The sequence below is a fragment of the Callorhinchus milii genome, unplaced genomic scaffold, assembly GCF_018977255.1.
Source record: "Callorhinchus milii isolate IMCB2004 unplaced genomic scaffold, IMCB_Cmil_1.0 Scaffold2, whole genome shotgun sequence".
NCBI lineage: Eukaryota > Metazoa > Chordata > Chondrichthyes > Chimaeriformes > Callorhinchidae > Callorhinchus > Callorhinchus milii.
This window is the reverse complement of record NW_024704743.1, coordinates 46,406,381-46,420,914: the sequence shown is the minus strand read 5'-3', so window position 1 is coordinate 46,420,914 and position 14,534 is coordinate 46,406,381. Positions and strand designations below refer to the sequence as shown.

General features: G+C 40.7%; 1 protein-coding gene across 1 annotated transcript in view; it reads right to left on the bottom strand.

The window, feature by feature from the left end:
• The window catches only part of LOC103187487 (RNA-binding motif, single-stranded-interacting protein 3), a 565,148-nt gene that overhangs the window by 237,846 nt on the left and 312,768 nt on the right, over positions 1-14,534 (bottom strand). Inside the window, exon 6 of the mRNA XM_042346715.1 lies at positions 9,105-9,163. Coding sequence (XP_042202649.1) covers positions 9,105-9,163 — 59 coding nt within the window. The remainder of the gene's footprint in view (positions 1-9,104; positions 9,164-14,534) is intronic.

The following is a 14,534-nucleotide window of genomic DNA, read 5'->3' as shown; positions in this document are numbered from 1 at the left end:
TAGGAAGTAGAATTTGTGAAAGTTATGGAACAGATTCCCTGGGAGATAGTGGAGGCAGACATTGGAAATAAATTGAGTGAGTATTGAAAGAGTGATCTGTGGGATAAAAATACATACATGGGTGAACTTTGCAGTCCAAACAATATTTATGACATCAACTGGGTCCACAGTAGAACTTACCCTCCTCTCGAGGTTGTTTTTGACAATGATGTTGGAGAAATAGCGTCCTTACTCTTAGAATTACAGCCCAGGGATCATGGCCTCCAAATGATGGTTTGAGCAATAATGGGTTTTCATAAGACCAAAATAATCCAGTATCCTGCTAACCAGCAGTGCAAGCATAAAGTCCAATGCAACGTCTCTGACTTAACCATTGGGAACAGACTCTGCCTCCACCCCATTGAATATGAAAAGTATTTCTCATTTCAACCCAGTTTATTAAACTGGCCCAAAGGTACCCAATAGTCTTTTCTGGCCTTGCACATTCATAAATATGCTAGTGCAGTTCTTAAATAGTAAAGTCCATTTCTAAACTTGGCTTTGCGCCAGGCAAGCTGAAGTATTTTGCAATGTCTGAATTGATTTTTACTCCATACAGGTTAATGAGAATCCACATGATAAAAGAATGTTTCACAAGATTGGTCTACAAAAAATGAAGAAGGTCCTTTGGTCCATCCAATCTCATCCCTCCTGAAAACACTGACATCCCCTCAACCCTGTTTCAAGCTCCTTTTTAAATTAGTCCAGTCCTGGCTGCTACCTTCTTTCCTGGCAATCTGTTCCAGTTGTTGATTATCCTCTGCGTAAAGAAAAACTTATTTGTGTCTGTCCTGAAATTGCCCTTAATAACTCTAAACCTATGTCTTCTTTTTGTGAAGTGCTCTAATCAACATCACACACTCTGATCTTAGCACATTCATGTAACGCGTGTTATCGCAAGCTTGCAATAAGTTGCAGTCTTTGCGTTCTTGATAAGAGACTCCACAGAGATTCCTCCTGAAATTGAAGTTTAGAGTGTTTTTCTTGGACAATCACAAGAAGTTTCTTTTAGGATCCTGCTCTTGTTCTGTAGTATTTGCAAGTTCCACCTTTTGTGATGACACTTTCATTTTTAATCAAACCTTACTGGGTGCAAGACAACGTAAATTCATACAGTTTGGGAATTTGGGTTCTCTCTCCCCTTTTGCCTGAAAACATGCCATCTGAAGTCAAATGAGAGTGTCAAGTATCAGAAACAAGTATGTGCAGGGACTCTCTTGTTACAATCCGTCTAATTTATGGGTTGCCAACTTATGCGCAAACAATGTGCAAATGCAAATGGGTGCCTTACTTCTATAATTAACAACCAATGAAAAGAATTACAGAATCATCTCATCCATTTTTCTCCCCTCCTCTCCTGAAGGTGTTTCAATGCTTTATCTTTCTACTGGGGTAATGTTTCATGATGTCTGTCAGGCTATGGTGCCTCGTCCAAATTGCCATTACTCATGTTTGACCCTTGACAGTGAGTGTTGACAGACGATCTGACCATGCGTAGCCTGATCCTATGCTTTATCCAACATCTACACATTCCAGCAAGGCTCTTTAGAGATTAGGTGCCTTCTCTAAATTTCCCTTCTAAAAACCCAGGCACTCTGAGGTTAATGACTTTGCCCTAACTCCTGCCCTAACTGCGATTAGTTAAATCAGTACAGGTTTGAATTGGTGGCCTTCCGGTCTGTATGTTTTATGTGAAGCTTGTGTTATTTTGCTTTGAAACTCAATCAATGAGGATTCATTTCTGAAAGCCAACAGGAGAGCAATTTCCTGTAAAGCCTCTCCAACACTGGAAGGCTTAACTCTAATACACTGTCATGGGAGATATTGATAGTGCAGATCACAATTCCCAATGTTTCATTTATTTCACTATAACATATAGATGTTAAACGATGCCTGACAGAAACTACAAAGGCAACAATACAATCAAAGGGGTTCTGATAATGCAAGAACCCAAAAGAGTATCAAATGGTTTGTGACTCACTTGAACCCTGAGGTGACACATTAGTAATCACCCGTAACTTCTTTAGAATCATAGAAAATTTACAGCATAGAAAGAGGTCAAGCCCCATCATGTTGTGCTGCTGTTAGCTAGCTCCCCACTTTATGTTTTCTAATTCCATTCTCTTTCTGGTTCCCTTTTTATTTTCTTTCTCAAATATTTATCGTATTTCCTTTTAAATGCTATTCTAGACTTGGCCACAACATCAATATGTGTTAAGTACGGTTTGCCTAGAAAATACACAGTCACTACACTTCCAAGTTAAATTCTGTGAAGATCTTTGAAACTTCCTCCAACATAAAAAGCGCTCTATCAAATGCAAGGATTATTTGTGTGTGCCTCCTATTTTTACTTTCTACATGTATTATTCTCTGCATTAATCTATATTTCTCCAAGCATTGGGACTTGAACACAGAATCTTAGCCCTCTTTACATCCCCCGACTTACCCGCCCCACCATTGGCGAGGGGGCCTTCAGCCACTCTGCCTCCACCCTCTGGAACTTCATTCTGCAGTCCCTCCGCCTCGCCCTCTCCATTGCCTCCTTCAAGACCTTCCTCTTCAACCATGCCTTTGGTCACCCTCCTTCCCCCACTGCTCTCCACCCTCTCCAATCCCGACCCCCAGCTCGGGTTCGAAACACTCCCGATTGTTCTCTCCACACAACAATAACCTCTCATTCCTGGTACCATCCTAGTTAATCTCCACTGTACTCTCTTGATAGCCGTGATGGCTCTTCTATTATGGTAGGCCCAACACAGGATACAATACTCCAACTAGAGCCTAACTGATGTCAAATACAAAGCTAGCTCCTTGCTCAATACATAACACAACAACAGATTGCATTTATATAGTGCCTTCCACATCAGTAAGACATCCCAAGGCACTGGACAGTCAAAGATTTGCACCCAAGCTCGTGGAGCCTAGTGCAGGAAAGGACACAAGCTGCAGAGTTGTGGATGGTCTGCAGCTTGTGGAGGGAAGGGTTGGGGAGTCCAAGGAGCAGAGACTTGGCCTGGACATGATGAAAACACAGATAAGGGTCTCAGCAGCCCGCGGGAGAGCTAGTGACGGAGGTGGGCAACGTTGCAGAGGTTGAAAGCTGAACTGGTCAGAGCATGGATGTGGTTGGCGTTTAAATAACAGTTGGACAAGACACAAAGATTTCACACTGGGACCCAGAAACCTAGAATTCTATTTTTAACGGTTTTATAATAATAATAATAATAATAATAATCCTTGCATTTGATATAGCGCTTTTCACGTCGGGAGGACGTCCCAAAGCGCTTCACAGAACACACTGTAAAGTGAATTGACTGTATATTTGTGGGCGAACGCGGCAGCCAATTGCGCACAGCAATGTCCCACAAACAGTCGTATGGATTGAAAATGACCAATTTATTATTGTTTTGGGTTTTTTGGAGGGATTATTATTAGGCGTGTGGAGTAAGGAAACTTGCCCAAGGTTTCGCCCTGCCTGCCTGGAATTGAACTCAGGTCTCTCACTTGCAAAGCGAGTGCTCTAACCACTGAGCTACAGGACTCCACAATTATCTATTTGTACTCTCACTTTTAAAGAATGCATCTGTACTCCTGGATATCTTCCCTCCTCCATAGCACTCCATTAAGAACGTTCCCATTTCGTTTATATTTGGATACATTTCATTCTGTTGTTTCCAATACATGTGATTTCAAATCTCTATCGGGTCGAATTCATTGAGTGCAGTTTTGTGCAGGGAACATCTATCAGTCCCAACAGCCTCTCCGTGCTATTAATGACTAGCTCATACCTACCCAAAAAGAGTTTCTAATGTGCCATTGTCACTGAGGGCTTGTTGTCAAATGAGCTACAGTTCATTACTAAGACATTCATAGTCTGGTGTGTATAATATTAGAACAAGCCAAAACGCATTCAAATACAGAATCAGACAACTCTTGTCAACAGAGCCATAGAGCACATAAACATGTTAATTATGTACCTCTATCTAATACAACTAGGTAAGGAATATGTACAGTTGGATTCACGTGGTTTCAATTTCTCTGATGTCCTGATACTCACAAAGATTGATATAAATCTAAAACCCACCAGGCATTAAAATCTCATGTTCTAGTATCAGGAAAACACCAAAGAATTAGAGCTTCAATGTTCTCACTGTTTTTTGAATCTCAGAAAGAAACCAACAAATACAATGCAATTTACATTTTTATACAGTAGCGGCTTTCATGTTTGGAGGATGTGCTTACTTAAATAATTAAGAACTAGAAAAAAATGCTGTTTGATATTCAAATCCTAGGAGCATAATGTATTTCTCCCATAAAACACACAGTCTCTCCACTTTACAGTATATCCTGTGAAGCACTCTCAGATGACCTCCCAAAGTGAAAGATGCTTCACCAAATCCAATGATTATTATTATAATACTGTGGGATCAGAAAAGTCTATCACCTTTTCTTCACTCCCCAATTCACCACCCGACGTCTCCGCTCGACTGGCACCTGCCTCCTGTTCGTCCCTCGCACCTTCTGCCCCACCTTCGGAGGTCATGCTTTCAGCCACTGCGTCCCAAAATTCTGGAACACTCTCCTTCAATCCTTTCTCCTCTCTCCCTTCTTTCAAGTCCCACCTGAAAACGTTCCTCTTTGACCATGTTTATGGCCATCTCCCCCCTCCTCAGAGTCAGGCTCTGCCACTGTTAAGCGCTCTGAGACACTACCCTCCATGGAGGGTGATATATACGTTCTTGTTGCTGATATGAAAGGCACTTGCATCAAATGCAAAAATTATTTATCATTTATTTATTGCTCTACAATCGTAGGATGCCTTTCCTGCAGTGCAACTACCAGACATGCACACAATACTTTAAACCTATCCACATTAAACACCTACCACTTATCAGTCCAATTACCTAATCTGGCCAGCTCCCTCTGTGTTTTGTTCTCTTCTTGTTAATAATGCCTAATTTGGTATTATCATCATCTTTAGCAAATGTTGTTTCTATCCACACCCCCAAAGCAAATACTAGCAGCTCACTGTTGCTCTCTGACTCCACATCAAACACCACCAGATTGCTGAGGTGCAGTCAAAGAGGTAGATTTTTAAAACGGTTTTGGAAGCAGAGGCGAAGGAGAGGGATTTTTGGGAGAGTGATAGAGAGTGGCTGCTTCTCCAAAGCTTCCAAAATCTAAAGATATGTACAGTACATGGCAATGACTCAATGGTTGTTGGAGAAGCACCAAGAGTTTCAGAAGTATAAAAATGCTATCCCCCTGCAGTCTGACCTATTATGGAATAATGCACAGCTTTCCAACTAAGTTTCAGGTATAAGTGAGTGAGGAGAAAGCTAGTGTGAATGAAGTTATCCCTTTAGCAGGCACATCTGCAGACAACCTTTTCACCAGTAACCATAATATGTATTAAATCATCCTAAATGTTCTTTCCACAAAATGAAAGCATCTGCCAGCCATTGTTTTTGCTCCTATCATGGCAAACAGTTCTGATTATGTAGCTTAAAATGTTTAACACATTGGAACATTATATATAAAGAAAACAAATCTGTAGTTTTACCCAGAAACAGGCAACAAAATAAACCCCTGGTTTAGAAACCCTATTCCCCAGTGGATCAAATCCAAGATTCTTATCCTCACATTCAAATTCTTCCATGGCCTCTCCCCCACCCTACCTCTGTGGCCTTCTGTAACTCTACCTCCCTAGCTACTCCCTCTTCTACTTAGCGAACACCAGCCTGCTTCATGTCGCTCATCTGGCTGCTGCATCATCGTGGGCGAGCTTTCAGCCATCCTGCCCGCTCTCAGGAAATCCATTCTGGAGTTCCTCCATCTCGCCCTCCCTCTCCCCCTCATAGCCCATGTTAAGATTTTTCTTTTCAACCGTGCTTCTTATTGCCTTTCCGACCTTATTCCTCAGCTCTCCCCATCCTCAGCTCAGAATCCCAGTCGACCTCAGTGAAGTGCTTTGAGATGGCCTCCCAAAGTGAAAGGCCCTGTATGAATGTAAAATTGTTGGTCTTGTGTATATGATATAATATCCCTCTTGTCTACCACCTCGTTACTGATCTAATCATGTGCTACACAAGCAGAGAGAGGTTGCAATGCCTCAAGTTCTTAGTCTTAAAATTGAAGAACCTGCAGAATGTTGGAAACTTAATTTGTAAGCCAATTTTCCACAGTTCTTTTTCAGTAGTTGGTTTTCAAATTAACACTGAATTTAGAAATTTTCCAAAATTCTGCACAATTATTAAAGTCAGTGGGAAATTTCGGACCTCAAGGGGAAAAAATATAGTAAACTGAATACTGGTGTATCTCATTATATCAACCTGTACTGTAACATTGACTCACTTATTAGATGGATAGGTGATGGACTCCTTCATTTACAGGGGAACCTGATTATCAAGAAAGGACTGCGTATGCTAAGACTTGACTTGTGGATCATCAGGTTACTGCCCATTCTTGCCCAACTCCACTGGCTTCCCATCACATAGTTCAAGATCCTGGTCCTCACCTTCAAAGCCCTCCACGGTCTTGCTCCCCCCTAGCTCTGCGATCTCCTAATCCGCTGCCATCCTGCTCAATCCCTCCGCTCAGAAGGCTCCAGCCTGCTTCGCGTCCCCCGCCTTGCTTTCCCTGTTATTGTCAGGGGGATCTTCTGCCACTCTGCCCCCACTCTCTGGAACTCCATCCCGCAGTCCCTCTGCCTCACTCCCTCTCTTGCCACCTTCAAGACCCACCTCAAAACCCTCCTCTTTGTCCGTGCTTTCGATCTCCCTGCGTCCCCCCCTGCCCTCCACCCTCCCTGACCCCGACTCCCCAGCTCGGGTCCGTAATTCTGTCTGTCCAGCGCCTTGGGACGTTCTCCTGACGTGAAAGGCGTGATACAAATGTTAGTTTGCTGTTGTTGTTGATGTTGGTAGGACTCTTTCGTTTCTGTGTTATACAGTACATCACAAGGGCTGCAGCACACAGTGCCCGGGTTACATCAAACACCCAGAAATGTTGACCAACAAAGAATGTTTTATGGGTTAGTTTATAGCGGGGTTGAATTATTTTGGATCTCAATAGCTGCAGTTCAAGAGGGATAGAAAAAAAGGTATAAAATCATGACTAATCTATATACAATATTGCACAAAATCTCAGACCTTGGAGTGTGTTTCAAGTCACTAGCATAGCTTGAGGGCTGAGAGGATGTTGATAAAGTTCATTGTATATTTTCAAACATTATAATACATTTTTTGTTTTCTTTTTAAATCAGAGATGGCACTTTCATGCTACAGTGTTAAAAGTTACACAAACAATGTAAATACAGTATATAGCCATTCAAATGTGCTCTTGATTTTCAGGACACTGATTTTCACATAATTTGGGAAATTGTATACAGTATAAGTTAATGCAACAATTTCCTACTGACTGATTCAATCATTTCACAAGCTTGAAACATCCAGACCATCAAATCATCCTTTGTACTACAAAGTAATGACTAAAAAGAGTGTTGTTAAAATGAAAAAGCACAAAGCTGACATAAAAGGAGTTTCCCAATCAGAACGTCCTTTTAAAATCAGTTACAAAGAATTATCCTGTTGTTTTCTCAGGCAATATTTTCAATTAAACAGTGAGTTCTGACAGGCATCATTACGGAAACAGGCTGGGAGAAGCTACAGAGATGAGTACTTTGAGGGGACTGAAATAACATCAGTTACATAGAGAAATTTATGGATCTGCGGCAGCAATATTGCCAGGATTTTCAAAGACATTAGCTGACCTCTGCCTAGTCATTTATTTTTCTAAATGTGCGCACACGCATGCACACACACAAGCATTTAATGGCTTGCTTGTCTGGGTGTTTTATTCTATGTTAACCGGGAAAAGATTTGGAAAAATTGTCAACTCTCTAGTTTGGTTTAAGAACTGATGCACCAATAAAGGTCAACCAAAGCAGACACCCTTAAGCTTGCAATTGACTTGAAATCAAGTTTGTTTTTTAAGTGTTAATCCCCACTCCCATTAAACAGCAAAAAATCTTTGTTCTCAGTTGCCCTGACCGTGACCAAGGGCCAGAGGGAGGGAGTCTTTGACGTTAGAGTCTTTGAGGTTGGAGAGATGATCCTTTAACTGAGTTTTGCTCCCCTCCCCCCATACCCCCAGAATAATTTCATCCACCGTCTAGGCTTGAGATTCAAAATTCCAGCTAATTTGCGTCTGTAACACTATTTTCCCTTTAGATTTAAGGTTGCATTGCACAGAATTAGGGAAATTTCTGAAATCAGTTTTAATTTGAAAGTCGGTTCTTTGATAAGACCTGAAGATAAACAGCTTCTGAGTTAACCAAGTTTAAGAATTTTCCATAGTTCTGAGTGATGTTAATTTTTAAGACAGCAAAATGGTTTTACGGACTGAGACAGGTGAAATTTCAAGCCACTGGAATATTTAAAAGCATTCTAAGGCTGTAAACACTTGAATGTCAGGTCTGCACAATTTACAATTAAATCTCGCTTCATATCTTCAACATCATATAAACGACTGGGTGAAGAATGTCTCCGTCAATCCAAACTGACAATAAAACAAACCTGGCTGTATTTCAGTATTTCTTTTCCTCCCAGCAGAATTCAATGGATCCTAAGTTATGTACATGGTGTAAAGCACTGAATGTATCTGTGTAAAACATGATTTAAGAATAGCTCCTGACAATCATCATGACACATGATGCAAATAAATACATCTGTTGGACATTTTGCATAAAAGTAAAGTTGTCGAGGTGCATAGAGTGGTGGGGATGAAGTTTCGTATTCCTAATCCCCCATTAATTGAATTCCCAGCCCTCAACTGTGTTGTTAAAAGATGGTGGTGGTGAGAAGCAGGGCTTCCCAGTGGGGGATTTTCCTAATGGCTCAACAGCCATTGGCTCATTTGGCTCTAGTACAGACCCACATTTGATCTTGAGCTTGGGAGATAATGTCAAAAATATCTTAAAAAGAGAGTATAATTCTCAGGAAAAAAACACAAGCACATACCATCATACTTACACAAAGTACAAAATGCAACATTTTCATACATACCTTTGCACTGGTTGGTGTTTTTGTCTAGGATGGCCTTTGTTGATACTATTTTTCCATACCTGAAAAAGATAAGATATTCTTCAGTCATATTATGATCTTAGACTCATTTCCAGAGAAGGTAGTTTCTTCCAGTGCCAGGCTAACAAACCCCAAATAAAATTGTTCATTCATTTATGGCTGTTTGTAGTACATTGCTTTGTGTAAATTCGCTGCCATGTTTGTCCACAAAACTTATAGTCAATGCAGGTTACAAGATATTCTGTGAAATGCTTTTGGACAGGCCCTATATCAAATGTAAGGATTATTGTTATTAGTCATGGCTTTGGTAGCCATTAACTATATAAGTACAATTCCAGGTGGAAGTGGAGACTTTCTTCACTCAATGGGGAACAAATACGGCCATTGTTGAATGATAATATGTGTATTGTATCATTGTACAAGGTGTTCCTACAAGATGTTCAGAAATTTTGCATTGTAGAACAGTCCTAGAATCATTGAAATTGCAGAATAAGAAACTAAATTGGGCTATTCAGCCATTAGACTGAACTGGGGCTGACTGATCCATTGGAACAAACTACAGTGGAACTGTGTTATATAACGCATTCTATTATAATGCAAGTTCACTTACAGCACAATTGGGCTATGGACCTTTTACTTACCAAAAACTATAAAATTTACACAGAACGTTGGTTAACTCTTTTCAAAGCAATGGGTGGCTCCTTGAGTGCTGAAAAATAGTCAACTTCCAGGTCATCAGGTCTTTGTTGATGGCACTTCCTATGTGCAACATGATGACCCATAGCTGCCCATTTTTAGCATGGGTAGGCAGCTGGCGATCAGGAAGCTAGTCATTACCTGGAAGCTGGCTAGCTTTCTGCACATAGTCAAAGTGGATGTAGAAGCACTGACTACTGATCTGTGGAGTCCTGTAGCTCAGTGGTTAGAGCACTCGCTTTGCAAGCGAGAGACCTGAGTTCAATTCCAGCAGGGCGAAACCTTGGGCAAGTTTCCTTACTCCACACGCCTAATAATAATCCCTCCAAAACCCAAAACAATAATAAATTGGTCATTTTCAATCTACGACTGTTTGTGGGACATTGCTGTGCGCAATTGGCTGCCGCGTTCGCCCACAAATATACAGTCAATTCACTTTACAGTGTGTTCTGTGAAGCGCTTTGGGACGTCCTCCCGACGTGAAAAGCGCTATATCAAATGCAAGGATTATTATTATTATTATTATTATCATGCCTTGTTATAACACTGGTTGAGATTTCACTGTATTGACCTCAAATACAATGTTATAATTGGGCTCTACTCAATAATAATAATAATAATAATCCTTGCGCTTGATATAGCATTTTTCACATCTTCTAGACATCTCAATGCGTTTCAAAGAATAGACTGTAAAGTGAATTGACTGTGTATTTGTGGACGAAACACAGCAGCCAATTGCACACAGCAGTGTCCCACAAACAGTCGTGGATTGAAGTGACCAATTTATTATTGTTTTTTTCTTGAGGGATTATTATCAAGCGTGTGGAGTAAGGAAACTTACCCAAGGTTTCGCCCTGCTGGGAATCGAACCCAGATCTCTCGCTTGCAAAGCGAGTGCTCTAACCACTGAGCTGCAGGACTCCATAAACTTCTGGTATTTCTAATTCCTTCTATTTCCCAGTAGCCTTTTACATTCTTGTTCTTCATTCTTGTTCTTCAAACATTTATCCAAATCCTTTCTAAATAGTCTTACAATCAATGTAACATTGAACAGATGTTGCTGACACTGTTTGGAAAACCATTCTTCTCAACAACATTGCTCAATTTATCAGAAGTGAAATTCTGTTTTGATGCCTCAAAACCACAGATATATCAAAATGATCACAATTATGTACGACTCTATCATCTTTTGTTACAAGCGGGGACTTGGTTTCTATTTTATCAGCTGATGTGAGATGTGATCAGTGTGAAAGGCTCCAAATCGCTTGTCTTAAACTGCACTTGTCAAACAAAGAAATTGTAGCTGACAGATAATAGCTAAGGAAGAAAGACCCCCCCAAAAAATTAATTGAGTCTGTCTTTGACTCAACTGGACTGAGAGGTGCAAAAGCAAATGACAGCCACTAAAAGGGATAGATTTATTGATGTAAACACACTTTGCTGCTTTCTGGAATGTGTAAGTATTTGTAATGTAAGCATTATTCTGTATGAGTAGAATGGAAGTGATGCTCAGTCCAAATCACAGGCCAGAGGATGTTCTTTTGTTTGTGACTATGGACAGTTGTATTGTAATGACTTGAATGTTTCCTTTCAGTAATGATCATTACAGGTTTGCAGCACTCTGAACTTCACTGGAACATCCCTGTTTCAAGACATTCTGAATAAATATCTGAAGGACATAATTTCCAAGTCGGCAATGGATATAAGGATTACATTGTTTACATCTTAGTTAGAAAACATTATTTGCTGATGCTCACAGTCACTGCACTTGACAGCGATTTTCTGTAAAGTGATTTGTGATGGTTATCCAGAGAACTGGATAAAATGGTCAACAATCCCCCAAATAAAACTGGTCATCATTTCATGGCTGTTTGTGGAACAATGCTGTGCACAATTGGGCTGCAGCATTCGCCGAATGCACAATCCCCACTTAACAGTAAATCCTGTGAAGTGCTTTGGGACAAAGTTCTGACATAAAAGGTACTAGACCAAATACAAGTATTATTATTATTATCATTATTATTATTAACTGTGAGAGACTGTACAACCGATTTTTTTGTTTTGGTGATTGAGCCATCCATCTTAATTCCAAACCCCAGCTCTTTCAAGGAAATTAGAGTGTAACCTTGTACACTGTAATTTCCTTCTTTTGCTCTGTGCTTGTCTGTTTTACAATAAAGATATGATGACATATAAAATGTTGCAACTCTACATGCACCATATCAATCAATTATCATTAATAGTATTCAAAATGCTAAGGCCACATCTCATTCAGTAATTCCTCCTATCACTAAATGTGAAAAAACAGAAATTCCATGCCGTTGAATTCAGTTCCACTCCACTAAAGAAAGGAAATACTCACTTTCAATTGTTCTTTGCATTAAAATTTAGAAATCTGTTTTTTTATTGCTTATTATATCAATGATGCATTTAAAAATCAATCTATTTCTCTTTTAAAAAAAATGATGAATGCAGACAGTGCCAACTCTTTCTAGCCATGCAGCGGATGAGAAAAGGTAAGTTTTTACCTCATCCTGTGTTCAGGTCTGAAAATCAAATCAACTGAGACACTTTGAAAAGGCTGGGTATGGTTTCCAATGAGAATTTTGTGAGGGAATGCTTTAGTGAATTTCATTTCAGTAGCAAAAAGATAATTCCAATAGATTTGTCATCGTCACAAGGTTAGACTCCAATAGCCTTGCTAGGTAAATGCACCATGTAATGTGGTTCTGAGCCATGCATACCTGAAAGTGTTGCATTCAGTCCTTGGTCAGGTCTGAGTGAAGAGATCTCAGCTATAGCAGCAGTGGGAACAATACAGAGAGCCCTTCCTCACTTAGTTCCTCCTTACCTACAGTCACCTTCCCTTTCTCCCTGGCTCGGCGTCAAGCACTGCCAATGTTAAGGGCTCCGAGGTGTGACCGGTGCTATATAAATGCAAGTTGCTGTTGTTGATTTCTGGGCTGAATTTTTAGGCTGGGAGGGGGAAGGCAGAAAATCAGGCTGGGATTATTGCACCTTATAACAACCCAGTCACCTTGCTTAAGGTGCCTGTGTGCGTCCATCCAGAGGGATCCATAATGAACAGTAGCAGTACTGTTCATGGTGTACATAAATCCCTCTATGGTCTTTCTCCCTACCAATCCAGCTGTTCCTTCTGTTTGACAAATTCTGCTCGGTGGGCACTTGTCTGTTTCACATCCCCTGCCCTACCCATCCCACCACTGTGGACAGATTTTCAGGCTATCTGCCCCCACTCTCCATCCCAAGGTCCCTACAACTTACCATTCCCCGCCTCCTTCAAGGTACGCTTCAAGCCCTCTTTGAACGTGCTTTTGGTCAACTTTCCATGCACCCCCTCAGCCCCTACCCCTGGCTTGGGTGTAAATCCTAGATTGTCCAGAACTTTTGGACATCCTCCTAACATGAAAGGCACTCTTATAGTGTTAATTAGTTGTTGCTGTAATTCTACCTTTCTATGAGTGAGACAATGAGAAAGAGAAAATGATGAGGACCAAGTCAAACTGAGCTGTAATGGCTCTCACAGTTTCTCCGTTTGTTTGTCTCATGCATAAGGTACCAGTCACCTATAGATTACTATTCCAGCATGAGGAACAAGACACAAAAATCCTAGACAACAAATACCTGGGAGACACAAACACATAAAATAAAGGATTTCCTTTCTGGTGTATACTGAGCATTCTATTTGATTTCAAACCCTATATTGCTACTGACACATCAGGCGAGAAAGCAAAAAATGTGGGCGGTATAAACATCCTCGAAATCAACTTTCAGCAACACTGAGGGCGGGAAGTACATAAGAACCTTCAATCTTCTATCTTCATATGTTGTATCTTTGAGACAAAATCTCCATTTTAAGGATATCCTCTCTCCTGCCGTTATGTAATTACCTTTGCAAGCAGTTTAATAAACATCACTGTGCTGATATTGCAAAACTCTCCCCTTGAACCTGAACTGTGAGTGTTGGCATACTGGTCAGCTGAGTTAACTTATTGCCAAGCTAAGCCTGTCCTCACCCGACAGTGATACACATACAGAAACACACATACCCCTCCAGTAGGGGTTGTTGAACAGTAGCCACAAGTGGGAAACTTGGCTGATTTTCCTCTTTCTAACCCAGGTTCAAAGGGCAACTGAACACCTCAACTGCTTTCCAAATGGCTGCAAACACCAGGATTTGAACCTGCCAGTATGTACCTGGGCTAGTGTTGCCTTTACCCACTGAGCTATCAGAGGCTATTTGTAGCATCCCGAGTGGCATCCTGGTTGAGAGCAGTAATGCTGGTGTGGAATCAAACCCAAGACTTTCCTATTGCATCTAGCTCAGCTACACACTGGATAAACTCACTGAGCCTTCGAAGGAGCGAGTGAATTCAGTTCAATCTTTGAAAAGGAATGCTTGTCAGTGAAACAGGAGCAGCAAAGAAATCAAAAAAAAAATTTCAAGTTTTATTCAGGTAAAGAATCCTCTGTGAGGAAATCACATTAATAAGGATCCATCTGCACTTCTGGTACCTTTCACTAAGGTTCCTTTATCTATAAAGGAAAAAGTACATATACAGAATAGACACTCATTAAAACATCTGCAACACACTCGGCAGCATATTTAGTCTTGCATCTTGGAACAAAACATTCCTGCCAGCATCTCAAGGAACAGGATGTACTTTGGATGCTCCTATAAGTCCAGGATCAAAG